The following is a 20,854-nucleotide window of genomic DNA, read 5'->3' as shown; positions in this document are numbered from 1 at the left end:
AGTAACTTTGCAAATGGGTATCACATCTTGTAAAAGTACACTAAGTGAATGTGCTGAAATTACCTTTGTATCATATTTATGCATGTACAAAAATAAAAATAATACATTTTCGATACATATTGTACACATGAAAGCATGAAATGCATTTTTCATAGAGATTTTACACATGAAAGCATGAAATGCATTTTTCATAGAGATTTGGCACATTAAAACATCAAATGCATTTTTCATACAGATTTTACACATAGAAGCATGAAATGCATTTTTCATACAGATTTTACACATAAAAGAATGAAATGCATTTTTCATACAGATTTTACACATAAAAGCATGAAAACTTGTAAATTACTTAAAAAATTAAACACCCTCTTCTGCAGGGTTTCTCGAGAATTTCGTGTGTCTGTGAAAAAATCGCGTATGCCCATTAGTTAGGTTCCAGTGAAAAGTTCGTGTGTGTGTGAATTCGCGCAACTCGAATCGTGTAAGATCGAAGTATTACTGTACACAATTACCGTACGTTACAGTACAAATTACGTTAAGTAGAATAGGACTGATATATTTTTACATTATACCCTTATTCGGTATGGATAAAAGATTGGCAAGGAAATACACTACTAAATTTATGCTGCAAGCTGTAGCTGAAGCTGAGAAAACAATGTTCAAGCTGCTAATGAATATACTGTAAATTATCGTGCATCGGCAACATGGATGAAACTCGATTGTAATTAAAATTGGAGAGATAGTATTTTAATCAAACCTACTGGGCATGAAAGAACACATTACTGCCATTTTTACACCAATAAACAGTAAGTACGTAAAACTCGTATTATGATGAAATCAAGTGAAAATAGCAAACAGACATAACAAACGTCCCCAAACGGCCAACATCATCTATTAAGGAAAAAAATACTTAAATTAATTCCACAATGAGACGTATTTAAACCATATTTTGACTTAAAATCACTTCGTATATTATAACGAAAAATAACCTTGCCCCATATAAATAAAGTATCTAGAGATTCATTTATGCTAACTAGAAGCAAGAAAAGTGCTCTGAGCTGAGTTAAGTGAAATTAACTTACCGCGTAAATGATTTCCAAACCAAAACATTGATCACTATGATCGCAATTTTTAATACAAAAGCAATATGAGAATATATACGAGTATATTATTGGATACAGCGAATTAAGGCAAAACATTTTAAAAGATCCATGGAAAAGATGCATATTCGTTATGTTGATGTTAGTATAATACGATATGTGAATATAGAGTACAGTATAATTTAGGCTAGGCTACTGTATATGTATACGATATACCATAGTGTAGGCTATGCTAATTCTTGTTTGTTATTCAATTTCTCTTGTATTGAATTATCATAAGTAACTCTGCATGAACCTCTAGAATTAGCTGATATTAATAATTACTATACTGTGTATGTATATATAGAGTATACTTTATAGTGTAGGCTAGGCTACCAAGCATGTACACATGGTACTGAATACCCTAGTGTTGGCCAGGCTATATTCGAGATACATTTTTTCCAACAACCGATGCGTTTTTTTGGAACCTAACCCCATCATAAGTAGGATAGTACCTGTATAAGCATTTTTAGTTTTATTGTAAGGGTTTGAACTATCAAAATAGGCAATTCTATAGTTCAAAATAGGCAGTTTTAAGTGTTTTTAGAAGGGGTCTAAGTATTCGCAGCCTCTAGCTATTCGCGGGTGTGTGTGTGTGTGTGGTATGCATCCCCCACGAATACAGGGGTTTACTGTATTGTACAATATGCTCTACCATCCCAAAACACTTGACAACAATATCATTTCAAATACATCTTACATACATTACCCTTAGAGAGAGAGAGAGAGAGAGAGAGAGAGAGAGAGAGAGAGAGAGAGAGAGAGAGAGAGAGATTATAACTTTTATTATTTAATGATATTTAATTTACACATAAAAGCTTGAAAACTTATAAACTACATAAAAAATTAAACGTAAACACTTTTGCAGGGTTTCTCAGTATTTGCAAATGTTCGCGTGTCTATGAAAAACTTGTGTATGACAATTAGTTAGGTTCCTAAGAGAAGTTCGCATGTCTGTGAATTTGCGCAAGTTCAGAGTATTACTGTAATGTTAGTCCTACACTTCAGAATTTTGGTAGCTTAAGTAAGATAGTTTCTCAAAGGGGTTTTTCTAGGGGATCTAGTGATCTTGGCAAGCATGGTTGGGAGACCAATCAGTTGTACAGGAAAACTGGAGGGGTGTTTCTTGTGATATACGACTTTTGAGGGAACCCTCAGAGGCGAAGCTAGTGGTAAAAGGGTCTATGTATGGGGTTACTGTGAGTATTTTTATAGATACAGGCACCTCTATTAATCTGATGAATTATGAGTTGTTCCGATCGATGTTTTCCAATCGTTCTTTGAGACCTGCTAAAGAGACAATATGTGATGTTCAAGTAAATAGGTTATGGGTTTTGGGATACGTAGATGTGGATTTCTCTCTTATGGGTAGAACTTTTACAGAACCACTTTTGGTTATATGAGGGGCTGCTTTGGGGAATACTTTGTTACTGGGTTATCCAACGTGTTGGAGACACAAAATCTGGTTTCATACAGGGGTGTGTGGTATAACTGCTGGAGTACCTGGTGTTTTTGTGCCTGATGAGGGAATGGATGTAAGCAGAGTGGATGATGATAATGGATCAGGTGTACATGAGAATTTGCGGGTGGATTCTGAATGTTTTGTTGGGTAAGAAGTGTTATAAGGGGGTTTTGTCGTATGATGTGGTTCTAGGTCCTGGTATGGTTGCTATGGTGAAAGTTCGAGTGAAAGGAGTGCATAAATCCAGACAGGTGTGTCTGGATGAGTGTAGCAAAAAGCTGAAGGGGGTAGTGTGTATGGGCTCTGTAAACAATGTATCGAGTTCGGGGGATACTTGGGTGGAATTGCTAAACTGTAATGATTCACTTCGCAATTATCAGAAGGGAACTTATGCAATCGACTTTGTTGACTGGTCGACGAAGATGATTCAGTTGTTATTGTTCAGGACTTGTGTAGATTTTTAGAAGCATATTTACAGGCTAGGAAGCAGGTTTTTAGGGATCATTTAGCCAATGGTGATTTTAAAGAATATGTTGAGGGTGTGGAAGATGTTCTTGTTGAGTTTGCGGACATAGCCGCACTTAAAGGGGATAAGCTAGGGTTAAGAAATGTGTTAGAACACAAGGTTCATTTAGAGGATAAGACTAAGCCTATTTTTGTGCCTTCATATAGCTCTCCTTTTAAGATTAGAGAACAAGTAGAGCAAAGAGGTTAATAAGTAGGAGGAGGAAGGCATTGTTAGACCCAGTTCCTCATCTTTTAATTTTCCATTGTTAGCAGTGCCCAAGAAGGATGGTTCCATCCAGGTTTGTGTGGACTTTAGGAAGTTGAACAAGAAAAAACCATTCCTGACTGTTACCCTATGGCGTGTTTTCCAAATTTATTTGTTGAGATTGGGGGCAAGAATATTTATTCTTCAACTAATCTGATGCAAGGGTATTTGCAAGTACCGCTTAGCGAGGATAGTTGGGAGTACAAGGCTTTCTCTTTGCCGAAGGGGCATTATGAGTTCATGAGGATGCAGTTTGGTTTATCATGTAGTCCTATGACATTTGCTAGGTTAATGAATACAGTTTTGCATGTCTTGTTAAGGAAATCCATATTTATCTAATGGATGATATTTTAGTTGCACTGATTCAGTAGAGGAACAATTAGAAGTTCTCAGTCAGGTTAAAATTTTAGGAGCCTTAGGTTAGCGGTTTTGAAGATAAAATTAGCTAAGTGTAATTTTCTGAAGAAGCAGTTAGTATATTTGGGTCATGTCGTTTCTAAGAAGGGTGTTAAAGTGAATGAGGATAAAGTTAGGGTAACTGTGGATTTTGCTACTCCCAAGAATAAGAAACATATTTGGTCTTTCTTAGGCATGGCTGGATTTTTTTGTAGGTTTGTGTAAGGTTTTTCTATTCTAGAGTCTCCTTAACAGATACCCTGAGGGATGATGTGCAGTTTGCATGGGGTGATGGGCAGCAATCAGCTTTTCAGAATAAGGATGCCTTGGTGAACTCCCCAGTGTTGAAATTTCCTGATTTTGAACGTCCTTTCAAGTTGTTGACAGATGCCAGTCACTATGGTATAGGGGCCTGCCTTATGCAGAAGCTCGATGGAAGACTCCATCCAATTGCATTTTACAGCAGGAAGTTTAAGACACGGGTAGTAATGAACAGCTATGGTCGGTTAGCGGACAAAGAGGCCTTTGCCATAGTGTCTAGTTTGGTTCATTTCAAGATGTTATTGATGGGAAATCAAGTAGAGGTTCTTACGGATCATAAGCCATTGTTGGATCTTTCCAATAAGCCGGATCTTTCCCCTAAAAGAGCTAGGTGGTATCTGACAATCAGGGATTTTGATGCCAAGCTTAGGTGTGTAGTGGGTAAACAATGTTGTGGCGGACGGCCGTAGTAGAAGTTTTTCTGATGCAGATGGTACTCATGTATGTTATGTATCTGGAGATTGCATAGACTGGGATATTAGTTTAGTAGGAGCTAAAACAGGATGAGGATGAGATTTTGGCAGATGCAAAAGCATTTCTCAGAGGGGAATTAGTTAGGAAGGGTTATAAGTTGCCTTTTGCAAGGCTTGGCTTAAAGAGTAATTTGTTAGTTAGGAAGATTAGATACAGGCTGAGAAATAGTGAGGATAAGGGTGATATGGACACAAATAGTTGTTCCTAGGAGTTTAGTGCCTACGGTTCTGATATTGTTCACTGTAGGTCTGGCAGTCAGCATTTGGGTACTGAGAAGACAAATCAAAATATACAGGGACAATTCTTTTGAAGAATATGCTCACATCAGTGGGAAGGCTTTGTGAGGGGTTGTTCAGTTTGTAATGTGTGTAAACCATCGAGGGCCATTTCTTGTACACTGGGTTTATTTCCTATTCCCAGCAGATCTTTTTCTAGGGTCCATACGAACCTGTTATCCAATTTCTGTGAACCTAGTTATGGCCATAGGCACCTGTTAGTGGTTGCTGACGAATTAACTAGGTTCGTAGAGAATTTTCCTTTGAAGCATAAAGCAGCAGAGGAGGTGGCAGTTGAATTCTTTAATGGATATATTTGTCGTTATGGGGTTCCTGAGGTGCTGATTACAGATAATGGGAGAGAATTTGTGAACATGACGTTGAGAGTGTCTGGTGGATGTAATGGGCATTTGAAAAGTTACTATTATTCCCTATAGACCAGAAGCTAATGGGCTATGTGAACAGGCAAATAGGGAGGGTAATTGAAGCTCTCAGGATGACTGTAGGGGCAATGATGTAAATTGGGATCGATATATTTCACAAATGCAGCATAGCATCAATTCTATGGTTAGTGATACCTTTGGAATGTCTCCCAATGAAGAGCTGTTTGGTTGCCCAGTGTGGGGCATGTTTGATTTATTACCTATTCCATCGGGTGATGATACAGTAAAATCACTAGTCTCTATGGTTAAAGAGAGATATGCGTGTCTTGCTAAGAATCTTGGAATGATAACTCAGGACATGGTTGATAAGAGCAATGCAAAGCCAGATAGAGTTAAAGTTGCTGTGGGAGATAGGGTTTTTGTGAAAATAAATGTTAAGAATCAATTGAACTATAAGTTAGGTCCTAAATTTGAGGGTCCTTTTCGGGTTGTAGAAGTAAAGAAGGGAAATAGATTTGTCGTTCAAGATAAAAATATGGGAGTCTTGGTTGACATATATATCTAAATTTTAAAAGACAGGTTAATGGGAATCTTATGGGTTAATCCCTGTGATGTACTTTGTTTCTGATAATTTTTGTTTCCCTCTCTTTGTTTTGTTTTTTAATGGGTTTTCAAGGGGTGTGACTTGTAGGTTTTTTCTAACTGGAGAGGACGTTGGTCCGTAGAGTTATAAAAATCTTTAATGGTCAGAGTTTAGTTTTTTGTTTTCGGGTGTTGAAATACTTAGTTAAAATTAGGTGTAAAATACCATAGGGTTTTGTAGATATATAGGCTTCTTTTTTGTTTGTTTGTTTTTTTTTAGGTCGGGTAACTTATAGGTTCTTTCTTTCTTTCTTTTTTTTTTAGATGCTGAAGTTTCGTATGCTCATGACTATGGGGGTTGTGGCATGGACTAATTCCCTAGCGAGGTTAGGCCCGGGTGTTATTATACAGTAGAAGAAGACTATGATCTGTGGTTGTCATCTGACAAAATATCTTTGAGCATAGAGTTTTGAGGATACAGGTTGGCAAGGTTTGAGCTTGAAGCATCCCAGAACAAAGTCCAGTTGCTCAGGGATTTTTTGGGTGAGATGAATATCAGGCGGAATCTGTCTGATCCGTTACAGGGTTGGCTAACTGAACTTGATGCTATAGCAGTTAGGGTTCAGGATAGGATTAAGAAGACTTTAACATGGCTTCCAAATTTAGGTGCTTTGACTTCTAAGGTCCCTCCTAAAAGGAGTAGAGGGCTGTGCCATTGGTAATTGGAGCCGTTATGATTATGAGGATCGATTGCTATAGTACATTCACATCAGCATTGCATTTGGTGCCTAGCGCTGTCCATAACGCTCCTGATTGGCTAGTGGTCAGCCAATCACAGCGCTGGAAAATGGGCAGTGTGCAGTCTCTCTCAAAGCTCCGGAGAGTAAAGATCTCGCTCCGAAACCTGGAGAACATGTCTTTCAAAAGTTATAACTTTCATTAAACCTCAGTTTACCCAAAGAATAGTAGTGTTTCCCAATTTCATCAATAAACATGTCAAGCCAGTGGTTGAAGGATTATAATGATATATGAATTATTTGCTTCAATAAACTTAATGGTAAGATATTTGACAGTGAAATAAACAAGAAATTTTTAAAGATAAAATGTATTCTTTCATTCCTTACATGGCATGGCAGTGCATTCATCATTTATCATCTTGTGTCTCATAAAATTTCGTAGCTTAAATGTCATGGATGGCAACGCTACCTAAAAAGTATGGGTAGGGCTATCAATCAATATGAAAATAACAAGTAAGCAATTAAGAATATTGAAATGTGCGGGGATGCACGCAGACTATAGCATATATCCCAGGCAACCAGCCAGCTCTTTACAGATTCCTTAGGCCTACTTCTAAAGGAATCTCTTGCTTTCGCTTGTTGTTATTTGGGGCCACACTTGAATGACTTATATGTCAGATCTTGCGTTCAAGTTCAATAAATGAGCCTAGGATTATGTAATGACTGCGTCTATGGCTGTCCAATAAAAGAGGTAACTTCTCTACACGGGTACGACCAGCTGCACTTGACAGTAGGCCACGGTAGCACCCTATCAGGGCCGCAATACATAAAACAATTAAAATGAGTAATTACAGACTACATACATACATAGATACATAGAAAAGTATGGTATGTGTATGTAATTTTTTTTGTAGGGGAGCGAGGAGGCTCAAAATATTATAAGTGTAGCTGATTGCATACGGCCATAGACGAGTCATTACATAATGCTAGGCTCGTTTATTGAACTTGAATGCAAGATCTGACATACAAGTGTCATTCAAGTGTGGCCCCAAATAACAACAAGCAAAAGCAAGAGATTCCTCAAGAAGTAGGCCTAAGGAATGTGTAAAGAGCTGGCTGGTTGCCTGGGATATATGCTATAGTCTGCGTGCATCCCCGCACATTTTAATATTCTTAATTGCTTGCTTGTTATTTTCATATTGATTGATAGCCCTACCCATACTTTTTAGGTATCGTTGCCATCCATGACATTCAAGCTACGAAATTTTGTGAGACACAAGATGATAAATGATGAATGCACTGACATGCCATGTAAGGAATGAAAGAATACATTTTATCTTTAAAAATTTCTTGTTTATTTCACTATCAAATATCTTACCATTAAGTTTATTGAAGTAAATAATTCATATATCATTATAATCCTTCAACCATTGGCTTGACATGTTTAGTGATGAAATTGGGAAACACTACTATTCTTTGGGTAAAACTGAGGTGTAATGAAAGTTATAACTTTGAAAGACATGTTCTTCAGGTGTCGGAGCGGAGATGTTCACTGTCTGGAGCTTTGAGAGAGACTGCAGGCTGGCCATTTTCCAGCACTGTGATTGGCTGACCACTAGCCAATCAGGAGCGTCGTAAGGGACGGCGCTAGGCACCAAATGCATGCTGATGTGAATGTACTAAAGTATGTCAATTGCTGATTTGGAGAGATCTGAACAGGCATTGGCAGAATTAGCTACCCAGGGTAAAACTTTGATGACTTTACAAGATAGTAAGGATAAATTATGGGAGGGCTTTGAGACTTTAAGGACTTCTTTAAATGGATTATTGATCGCAGTTAATAGGATGGGGGGGGAGACTTAGATGTTACAATAGCTTTGTCTTCCTGTCCAACTACCTTGCTGAATACTGAGAAAGAAGATGAATACGTGTCATCGGAGATTCAAACACAGATTAAGGCAGTGGTTGTCACTTCTAAGGGATGAATTTTGGAGATATTCTACCTCTCGGGTGTTTAGAATCAACTTTAATGAATGCAGCATGTCTGTATGGTTCTCAGGTAATTTTTACTGGGAAGAATTTGTATTGATACTATAGTAACTTTAAAGTTAAGTGTATCTGATTGGGACTTGTGGACATTCCAGTTAGTAACTTGAAATCATTTCATAGTTTTGTCATATGACCTTTCCCTAGTGGTTTTAATGGTTCAGTAATGGTATGGGATAGGGAGGAGACTATGTGCCTTTTGGGGTGACCGTCGACATGACCGACTTACGTTATACACCACTTCCTTGCTTCACCCCGTCGACATGACCGACTTACGTTATACACCACTTCCTTGCAACACCTTATGGAATGACTTCTAATGAGGGCCATCTATGTTCCGCCTGTAGGTTTCTAAGCCTGCGCCTTCATGAGAGGACTCATGTCTCTTGGAAGACGTTGGGTGGGACGTCTACAAGTTGCCATCGTTGCTGGACGACATCTGTTGGTGCAAAGGATTCGTGTGCAGCGCACTCAACGTGGGCCTGTGCAGTTGCAAGCCGTCTTGGATATTTGGATCATCAAGAATTCAAGATGTGAAGAGATGCATTCTACAATGAACTGTTTATTGGAATAACAGCTGTGCATACGAGACAAACAACCTTCGTATCTAGTGCATATTGTTTGTTATGATTTTTGAGCTGCCTCTAGTGAACTTTTGTTATGGACATTTGTTGTACCTGGGCAAGGACGGCCAGTGGTAGGTGGGCTGAGCTTCTATTACCGAACAAGCTGACTAATTGCTGGCCTATGAAAATGTAGTTTCCTGTGCAAGTGGCTCCTACGTTGATGCTGGTATTTCCGTGGTGAGAGACAGTGGGTATCCAACGAGCTCATTCATGGTTTCCGGTCATGACCAAGATGCATGGGGAAAACGGATGAAAGCTTAGTGGTATCTGTGGGTTCAGAAGGTGGGGTTCCTTCTAATACTGAACCTGACGGTAACATCACACTTCAAGGGAGGGGTTATCAAGTGGATGTGTGCATACGTGTCTCTCTTATGTGTATATTATAGAGGAACCACAGAATGGGTATTCACTTCGATTTACAGCTGGTGTGATTGCTCTTTTGAGCTGCGTTTGTGAATAAGTCAGCCACTTTGAGGGACGCCTTCCTTATGGCCATAAAATGAATTCTGGTTGAGTGCTGTGAGGACGTGTATATGGGAAGTGGTGTTCCTTTTTAACATACTACAGTCAACCCTCGTTAAGACAGACTAATTGGGGGGCCAGGGTGTTCGTGTTAGACGATAGTGCAGTTTAACCGGCGATACCTATATATATAACTATAAATACCCAAAAATATACTGTATTTCATTATTTTTATAAGGAGTATGGATAATAAACCAATGTAGAAATGTTTGAATTAAAGCTCACGGTAAAAGATGAAAAATGAGGAATAAAACATGATAAAACTGATAGAGCATATGTAGATGCCTAGGCAGAGGCATAAATGCATAATTGTTAAATAAAATGAAGTGGTCTCTAAAATGAAAAGTAAGATTTTTTTTTCTTTTTTATGTTTTTTTATTTTAGTTATTTATTCATTATAGTTTATTATTATCTATATTAATATACTGTTAAATAAATGAGATGATTAAGATCATCAGTAATAAAATAGTGGGACAACTAAGACCATAAGTTCATTAACACATTTTGTTTTCAACAAAAACATTCCATAAAACGCAAAAATATGCATGATCAAAATGACTGTAATTCAACTTGTGAATTTTAACGATAAGTAAGACTATAAAATACATTTCATTATATCAATCTTAGAGAGGGTTGTTTGATATTGTTACTGATGTCCTCATTAGTTTGCAGTTGTAAATCTGAAGATGGTCTGGGAATAGGATTTGCAAGTGATGACGCATCACCACAACAGACTGTTGTGGGATTTTTCATACCACTATATTAAAGTTAAAATTATTGTTGAATTCATGTTTTCATGAAGAAATAAACACATAAAGCAAATTATTGAGTAATTTTTGCCATCAGCAGTCAAATAATCATGATCTTGGCAACGTTCAAACTTAGTACTGTCACAACATATGTCTATAAATAGAACAGAAGTAGAGGGCTGTCACTGGCTAGCAGATCTCCACGGCAACCAGCTAGCCAATCAGGTTTTAGCTGTATTCTGTCTGAGAAAGAACTTTTGCTCAGAGAAGCTGACGATGACATAAGTGCATGTGTTTTGAATACAAAACGTAGTTCTTAAAAGTGTATGTATTTTACTGGTTACATGAAGAAGAGAATGAATTCCTTATTACTTTGAATGCAAAATTGTTGGTTCAGAGATTCTTCAGCAACAAAATATATATATAATTTTTCTTTTTTTTTGCTTCAAAAGATATTTACTAAAGCTGCGTTGACATACCTTTAAAACAAAATTCTTCTCTTTAATCTCTCAAGGACAGAATTACACTGCATAGAGGGAACTGGCAATTCTCTCTCACTCTCTCTATCTGTGTGTCATTTGCCACGTAAACACAGCTAAAATTACGCTGCATAAAGGGAACTGGCAATTCTCCCTCTCTCTCATGTCATTTGCCATGTAAACCCAAGTATTGTTCAGTAACTCGGCTTTTGTCTTCGTAAAGTTTACCTTTGTCATGTCTTTTCTTTCCTAAAAAACATACAAAGCATTGTACTGTAGCTACCAGTCGGGCAGCAGATGGGAAAAATTGTTAATGCTAAGTGACTGGCTGCGATACTTCCTACCATTCCAGACAATAGCGTTTCTTAATGAGGGTACGTACTGTGCGCAAGTTACATTGGTTACAAGTTAAAAGCATTCAGTTCAGTACAATATAAATACAGAACAGTATATATAAAATAAAAATATAAATGAAAAGTTTTTAATTACCTTTGGTATATAAAAAGGAAAATGGTACATGACGAGCAGAGGAACACTAACTGTCGAGGAACAGTAACCATCTTAAATCTTGGTCAAACATTACGTATTTTAAATCAGCTGACCCTCTTCAGTGTCCGTCTTATCCGATGTCCGGGTTAATGAGGTCAGGCTTAACAAGGGTCGACTGTATATGATATTTATTTTGGTCTAGAGTAATCATGACCTTTTTAATTTGTTTGGTGACAGGTGTGTTAGTCACTAGTATTGGCTGGTCTAGAATCACTAATTCTATTGATTGTGAGTCTGGGTTTCCTCTAGTTATGACTTCCATTTTTGTGGGGTGTGAGAGACCACACTTCATGACTCTAGCTTTTGCTAAAATTCTTTCATTAATTTTACAAATAAAAGTTTAGTTTTGTATCTTGACGTTTCAATTCAGTAAGCCTGTGTTTGAGGAAAGATAGAGAGTACATCGTGCCGGCCAGAGTTACCAATAACAGCCACGGTAAGTGTTTTGTTAATGCATAGGGACCTTAGTAAGATATATATATATTTTATATATGTATACACATACAGTAATCCCTGGATAATAGTGCAGCAGATAATTGCATATTTCATAAGAATCGTTCAGATAGTGAAACAAGCATGAAATTTTGCACAAGTGCTCTTTAAAGTTCCCTCTATCAGAAAAGGGCGCTGGCCACGCAAAAAATTTAATATGGCGGCCAAATTCCAAGATGGCGGCCAGTATCGACAGATTTTGGCTAATTTTTCACTAGAATGGCATGTATTTGCTTCTAGCAATATGGTAAAGCTCTTCCATACTATTTCTTGTGAATATTATGTTTCTGTAGCTTCCCAGTACAGTTTACCTTTAAATATGGGGGCTATATGGCTGCCAAGAAAAGGTAGAAACAATAATTATAATGAGAAATAATGCCCGTTCAACAATTATCGTTTTAAGCATGGATCTTGGTTTCTGTGGTTTTAGATCCTAATGAGGCCATCTCTTTCGAATAACTCATCAATTTTGAAGGAAAATTAATAAATGTAAAAGAGTGTATGTCTGCACACAACCAGGGCACACTGGTGACATCACTGCTGTGTAACTCAGCATGGGGTTCAGTGCCAGCTAATCCAGCTTTACTAATCCTGTAGTCTTAGACTAGTAGTTGTAGTATAGTTTAGTTTAGTGTCCCAAATGCTTTCTAACAGCCCCAGACCAGCTATAGTTAGATAGCCGCACCTGAATAGACAGGATGTGCCAGCGGGAGAGCCGAGCCAAGGGTATGGGGGCTGTACATGATGGTTCATGTACTTACCCGGATGGTGTACAGATCACACGGGACTTAAATGGCACTGGATGAATGATCGGGCCAGGTGTAGGAGACCGAACCTAGTTGAATCCCATACAGGAATGTGTGCTTTGTTTAAGGTGGTAAAAGGATAACCCTCGGCCTTAATCAAAAGTGAAATCATGGCAGAATGTGATGCCAATCCAATATTGAGCAGTAGAAAAACAAACTGGAGTTTGTGTTGTCTTTGTCAGAAGGACAAAAGAGGTGAGCACTTGACATCACCTCCAAGTCATCATGTCCTAGACCATGATGGGTACACAATGCTGGCAAGGAACATTCCCATGTTCAGTGAAATTAATGAAATGCCACTGATAATGGATCCAGCAAGGCTGGATGAAGGTGATGGCATAGAGGCCACTCAGGAAAAAATGCAGCAAAATACCATGTGAACTGTCGCTTGTTGTTTAACAACACTAAACTGGACCGCAAGAAAGCGACAATCCAATGACCAGACCAGCAACACTGAGACTAGTCGCGGGCAAAACTGCGCTACCAACCAGTCATGACAATGAAGTTTGCATTTTCTGTGAGAAAGTGGCACCTGCATCTGATCTCAGACAGGCTAGTACTAAGGGCCTTGACTTGAAATTGCGTGAATGTGCAGAGATACTTAGTGATGGCAAGCTCCTTGCTAAGTTGACTGGTGGGGATGTCATTGCACAGGAGTTTAAGTATCACCATGCCTGTCTTTGTGCCCTCTACAACAGAAAAGGGTCCTACCTGAGGAGCCTTGAGAAAGACCAAGGTAGCACTGAGTCAGAATCAGATGTGTATCCACTAGTTCTGTCAGAACTGATGACATACATTGTTGAAAACAACCTTTGTTCAGATGATCCAGTCACATTTCGGCTGGCAGATATTTGCCACCTCTACCAACAACGTCTGGAACAATTAGGTGTAGAGTCACCAAGTGTAAATTCCACGAGACTCAAAGACAAACTTCTGGCAGAAATTCCAGAACTTGAGGCTCATAAATCTGGCAGAGATGTATTACTTGCATTTCAAAAGGATGTGGGAAAAGCACTTGCTCAATCATCTGATCTTTCAGAGGCAGTTATCATTGCTAAAGCAGCAAATATTCTCAGAAAGTCTATACTTGATCATCAGTCACGGTTTGATGGCACATTTTCTGAGGCTTGTGTACGAAATTCTGTGCCTCCTCTCCTGCTCCAGTTTGTAGGGATGGTTGAGCATGGGGCTGACATCAAGTCACAGTTACGATTTGGAGCATCAAAGTCAGACCAGGCCATTGCACAGCTCATGCAGTTCAACTGCTACTCCCGATACAAAGAGGGAGCAACAACTCATAGACACTCCAAAGACAGAGAAACACCATTCCCAGTCTACATGGGACTCTCAGTCTATGCCAAAACCAGGAAGAGAAACCTGGTTGAAATGCTACATCAGTATGGCCTCAGTATCTCTTATGACAGAGTACTGGAGGTCTCTGCACAGTTAGGAGATGCCACAGTTAGCAAATATGTGGAGGAGGGTGTGGTCTGTCCCCAGTACTGCTAAAAGGGTTGTTCACCACTGCAGTGATGGACAACATCGACCACAACCCATCTGCAACTACTGCCACTACCTCCTTCCATGGAACTAGCATCTCCATATTTCAGCACCCCACCAAGGAGAACACTGGACAGGAAAGACAGCAACCAAAGTTTGCACCTGAGAAAGTGAGGTCGGTGCCTGAATTGCCGGACACATTCACAAACATCTCACCAGCTTCCTTTCAAACAAAGAACCCTGTGCCACCAAACACTGCAATACCAAAGCCACCCACAGATATCTTGGGGCCACAGCTTGCACTGGAGTATCAGTGGCTAGACAAGGTCATAGTCACCCAGGAAATAGATGATGCAGTGAATCTGACGTGGTCAGCTCATCACGCTTCAATGAAGAGAAGCCCAGAATTTGAAGTAACCATAACTTCATTGCTTCCTCTCCTGCGTGATCAGGCTCATTCTGTTGCTACGATCAAACACGTGATGCAGAAAGTGCAGGATGTCACTGATTTTCTGAACCCTGGCCAGATACCCATAATCACAGCTGATCAGCCAATCTATGCCGTAGCAAAGCAGGTGCAGTGGCAGTGGCCTGATCAGTATGGCGAAGACAAGTATCTGGTAATGTTTGGTGGTCTGCACATTGAGATGGCAGCAATGACATCTCTTGGTACTCTTCTTCATGGCAGTGGTTGGACAGGAGCTCTGGTGGAGGCAGGAGTTGCTTCATCTGGAACTGCAGAATCCTTCCTGTCAGCTGCAAGTGTAACCAGGACACGGCAGATGCACCAGGTTACAGCCTCTAGTTTGTACAAACTCCTGAGGACAGCATACACAGACTACTGTGCTGAGAAAGCAAACAACAATGAGCAGGCATTAGAGTTTGAGGAGTGGTGTGATTCTTTGAAGACAGCAGAGTCCACAGTTCCACTTCTGGCACAGAGAACCCTGCTGAGTGGGGATGGCTACTGAAAAGTCTGGTGAAGCATGGCAAGTCCTCTGGACAACCAACTCGCCCATTAGCCAAGAGTTGCCAACAGCTTACCAAAATGTGGATGCAAAGCAGGCTGTTGAAAGGTGCAAGTGCTACAAGCTGGGTCTTCCCTGCACAGCTCTGTGCCCTTGCAAATGTGAAGTCTAGATAAATATTGCCCTCTCTTCAGTAGATAATCTAGCTTGAGCATCCAACGTGTCATGCTATGCCTACCTTCTTATCCTCGAATTCTTCAAAGGTGTAGGTTGAGAGACCTATACATAGATTGGATGGTGTTTAGTCCGTATTTCTCTTCTTTTCTTTTATGGTTACAGTCTTAGACACAATGTTGTATGTGACCATACCATTACTATTTCAGTTGAAAATAGCATATTAGTTAAACTGTCTGATCACATGAATATACCATTAAATAAAAACAGTTGGTTCTATGTTCTGCTAGCGCTGTGGATAAAAAAAACTTTATGGCAACCATTTTGCCCACGCCATCTTGCAGTTACAATTCATTTAGTAAGGGTTTTCAATAAAATGTGTGGTATGGAACATTTTATAACCTAAAAGTCGAGGTTTTAAAAAAAAAAAACTGGCATATTCCATCCAATAGATGCTCCCAAACCAGTGAAACTTCATAGATGGAGGCCATTTTGAAAAATAGCCATCTTGATTTTCAGGTGGTCAGCGCCGTGAATTTTTTCTAAGAGAGCGTAGTCTTAGGAATGTTTGTGCCAAATTTCATGCTTGTTTCACTATCTGAACGATTTTTACAGCAATCTGCTGCACTTATAATCCGGATCGTCATTATCTGGACACAACAGGACCTCAGGGACCAAGGCCTAAAGATATGTGATACTTATAAATTTCCAAAACTGATAGAAAAAACTGCTCTCCATTGGTTGGCAATGTTGCACGGCCTCAGGAAAATGTTGGTAACACTGGTTTAACTCTAAACAGACTGAGAAAGGGTTCTGGGGCATGGGGGAGGCCTGGAGAAGTTTCCAAAGTGAGAGGTGGGTTGGATCTCACACAGAGAAAGGGTTGTTTTGGAAGGTGGGTGGAGCTGGGGAGTAGTTTACCTGGCTGGGATGGGATGGGGATGCAGTGTTGGATGGGTGAAGAGGGCTTGTTTTGTTTCCTGTTATTATGTTTATGATATAATAACTTATATTTTATTAAAGGACACATACAGTACTGAGATACAGTAGAGAAAGAGAGAGAGAACAATACCTGAGGTATTTTTACATCAAAGCCTAAGTATGGTAACTCACACACTTCGCTGTTTTATTTATATTTTATGCTACAGTATTCTCATTTATATTTTTACTTTATTTTCTCATATTTTATTTTTGCAAACCAAAAGACAAATGCAATTGTGTGCATAGGGTACGTACATATGCATGCAATTGTTTGATGGCGTCGGTGAATGTCTTAAAGTTTGTCTGGTGTCTTGTTTTTATCTTTATGTTTCAGTAATATTTTGTTAAAGGACATGCACAGTACTGAGATACAGTGTCAGAGAGAGAGACAGAGAGAGAGAGAGAGAGAGAGAGAGAGAGAGAGAGAGAGAGAGAGAGAGAGAGAGAGAAACAATAACTGAGGTATGTTTACACCAAAGTACTGTAACACACACTCACAAACTCCTTCACCTTTTCATTTATATTTCATGCTACAGCATGCTCATTTGTATTTTTACTTTATTTTCCCATTTTTTATTTTTTACAAACGAAAGATAAATGCAATCATGTGTGTAGGGTATGTACGTATGCAGACACTCATTCAATGGCAGCAGTGAACTTGTTACAGCCTGTTTGGTTTTGTCTTGCCTACATTTGAAATTTGCATTTTAAATATTTTTACTATAAAGATGAAATATCAGCAGTGATAAAATTTACTTGTGTATCTTTATATGTGTGATAAGCATATGCAGTCAACTGAACTTGTAATGAAATACAGTATAGCAAATCAAGGAAAGAAAAAAAAAGCCAACATGTATGTATGTAAGCAAGCACTTATTGAAGGGTGTCGGTGAACTTCCTTAGTTTGTTTACTTTCATGATTTTTTGTTGTTGATATAGTGATTCATTTTTCATTTAAGGATATGTATACATTATTGCGATAGGGTATAAAAAGAGAGAGCGAGACTGAGGTATGTTTACATTGAAGCCTAATACAGTAGCGCACACACTCATTCATTATTTTATTTATATTTTATGCTACAGTATTCTCATTTATTTTTTCACTTTATTTCCCCATTTTTTTACTTTTATATGCCAAAAGATAAATGCAATCGTGTGTGTATGGTACATATGCATGCACTCACTTATTTGATGTCGTCAGTAAACTTCCTGGTGGTACCAAGGCTTCAGTTATAAACAGCACAATATTGCTGGACAAACCATAATTCGAAGATACATTTTTCATCTAAATTACCAGTTTGCTTTAAAAGATTCAGATTACTTGATTTATAGAAATAAATTTTAAAAGAAGTGAAGATGTGACTTTGCCAATTTTGGACATTGCTTTCGCCCATCCTAAAACGTTTTGCATCTTGCATGTTATTCGTTTTATTCAGATGCAGCTATGACCAGCAGTTTTAATTTGTGGTATCCTTTCTTACGACCTCCACTGTGTAAAGAATGAATAAAAAGTAGTTTTGCTTTTTGAAGTCACCACTCATAATTAGTAAGTTTTACCAAGTTGACAGTTTGAATGCAACTCCTAAGTGACTAAGTTATGGCTAAAAGGGAGGGAGGACATTGGCTGTTCCTCTGTTGCAAGGGGAAACCCAAAAGAGAATGATTCATTAGGGTTGGTAATAAAGCAAGTTTAGAAGCAGTCAACTCCAAAACTTTTCCTAAGTAGTCCTAAGACTTGTTGAATCGGATACTAATTTCCCAAACCTCGTACCCTGAACAACACGGGGAGCTTTTAGTGAAGAAAAATGTCTAGATGGAGAAGGATTACTAGGTACACTAGATGAGGGAGAAGACCGACTCTGACAGATCATGAAAACTAGAAAAGCTCTTTTATCATTACTTCCTAGCTTAGTTTTAGAAGAATCCATTTTCATATTTTTGTCAGCTTCTCACTCTCTTTACACTTCAAATAATTTTATTCATAACATCCTCTGGCCAATCAGTACAATGACTGGAACAGTCGCTGAAAGAGCAATGTTGTTCCTACATTTATGCAAATATCGAAAACATCATAGGATATAAAGTAAAGACAGCGTTACACTCCCTTGCCTAACATATCCTATGTTTTGTTATTATTTCCAGAATATCCATCCTACATAACAGAAAAAATTAAATTAATATCAAACCAAATCAAAACTGGCTAAGAAAATGTCACCAACTCTCTCCAATGCATCCTTGCAAGCCAACAACAGAGAAAAACTAAATGGAAAACAATAAGATGCCTTTACCAGTGGCTCACACGTAAGGTTCAAACTAAGTGACCCTATCAATTTTTTAGTTTTCACACTTTATCCTCCTCTTGCATAACCCAGGGGTTACAGCTATCATAACAGAGAGGTAAGATTCATTTAAATAATAATGTCTTCTTTTATCTGTAGGGTAATATTTCTTTCAGAATGTTAAAAAATTGGACTGTACCTTACTTTTAATTATTTTTTTATCAGCAGGACATTAGATTACTAAGTGACCCTATCAATTTTTTAGTTTTCACACTTTATCCTCCTCCTGCCTAACCCTGGGGTTACAGCTATCATAATAGAGAGGTAAGATCCATTTAAATAATAATGTCTTCTTTTATCTGTAGGGTAATATTTCTTTGAGAATGTTAAAAAATTGGACTGTACCTTACTTTTTTTTTTTTTTTTATCAGCAGGACATCTGATTACTTTACTATTCCTTATTCAATACATGCAACAAAAAACTAATGCATGAAAAATAACAATAAGTAAAATTAAAGACTGCTTGCCTCCACTTATTGATGCCCCAACCACTTTCACTTCAGAGTCTTTTCCAAAAGGTTTCACATAGTTGACAACTCGGGCACATTTCTCAGCATCCTCCCTCAAAGCATAGCAAGCCATTAAGAACTCTGAAAATAAAGTACATAAAAACCCATAAATATATCTATATGATATACAGATAGCAATAACACTGCTCTCACTGTTACTCTTGGACAAGTACTCTAAATGGGAATATAAATTTTTTTCCACTATCAATCCCAAATTAAAGTATAGTAACCATAATTTATTGAGTCTGGGTGCATAGATTAAATACAGATCATTTGCCAAATAAAATCCTAGTATAAAAATGTGATGATAAATCATTTTGGAATGAAAAAATTGAAAGAGGGATGTAAGTTTTAAGAATACATTAGAAAATTTACTAGTTTTTAAAATTGTACACCAGTTCCAAAAATTATAAAGGAGCCCTCAAAACAAAAATGGCCTCCCAGTTCCCAACAACCTTTATGCAAGCAAGGGTGCACAGAATATCTGGGAAGATATAAACAGGGCAAGATCATTAAAAATTAGCACTATATGTGTGGGAATGTTGGTAAAAAAAAAAAAAAAAATTAGTAAAACTGGTGGACCCCTGACAAGCAGCAGCAACATCTGTTAAGAAGGCAGGTTTTAAAGGACTTTACACAATATCCATCAGAAGCAAAACAAAACAATATAAAATCAGGTGGAATGGTGGTGAGACAAGATGAAACAGATGAAGATGTGAATAAAAGCATGACTAACATGAGAATAATGGAAATTAAGATGTATTTTCAGTTTTCTCACCAGAGCAAGGGAGACCAGAGAAGGAAAAGCATGATTTTGGGAAAGGCAATAAGATGCAGTGACAGAAGTGCCAGTCAGATGGGGTACTGACAGAAGAAAATGGCCTGAAAGGCCTTCAAGGATGTTATAGGTAGGTAAAGTCTTGAAGAAAGACCTAAAAGGGAGAAGCAGTATTGGAATTTTACCAAAACCAAGGATTAAAGTGGCTGAACGCAATGTTTAAGAAGCAAAGGGGAAATTTATAAAAATACAAGTGGAAGAGCTAACGTTCAAATTGAGAGTAACATGATAAAAAGTTCAGATTTTTATCAAGATGAAAAGTATGGACAACATCAAAGAAAAGGATTGCACTTCTATACCTGGTAAGGTATGCTTAGCTCAACACAGATTGCAGTGAGCTAATTTAAAATTGAGATACAAAATACTGAAAATAAAGAGCCAGTCAAAAGAATAAAAATTAGGAATAAAAAATATGCAAAAAAGAAGTATCAAGAAAACTTGTTAGCAAATACAGTATGCAAAGTGGTCGGTATAAGCTGCAGAAAGAAGGCATAAAAAAAAAGGCACATGAGGTAGTGCTATTGAAGGTTTGTTATACATGAGAGACATGGTAGTGGAATCAAATGCACTGTGAAACTAAATAGATGAGAGCCTTCAAGTTCCACCAGAGGACAGGTTGAGAAGGGGACAGAGATGTATACAAAGTAAAGAAGGGAGGCTATATAGCAAGTAGAGACTGAAGCGATATAATCCCGAATATTACTGAGTGTTCGAACGATCATCTTAGCACTATCA

The 20,854-nt window shown here is 38.2% G+C and overlaps 1 protein-coding gene across 1 annotated transcript in view; it reads right to left on the bottom strand.

Annotated features, from left to right (window-relative positions):
• LOC136844863 (uncharacterized) overlaps positions 1–20,854 on the bottom strand; it is a 484,772-nt gene that overhangs the window by 282,295 nt on the left and 181,623 nt on the right. The window contains exon 7 of the mRNA XM_067114107.1: positions 19,240–19,362. Within this exon, the coding sequence (XP_066970208.1) occupies positions 19,240–19,362 (123 nt within the window). The remainder of the gene's footprint in view (positions 1–19,239; positions 19,363–20,854) is intronic.

Source organism: Macrobrachium rosenbergii, chromosome 13 (assembly GCF_040412425.1).
Source record: "Macrobrachium rosenbergii isolate ZJJX-2024 chromosome 13, ASM4041242v1, whole genome shotgun sequence".
NCBI lineage: Eukaryota > Metazoa > Arthropoda > Malacostraca > Decapoda > Palaemonidae > Macrobrachium > Macrobrachium rosenbergii.
The sequence above is the reverse complement of the archived record's forward strand: the minus strand, read 5'-3'. Positions and strand labels throughout refer to the sequence as shown.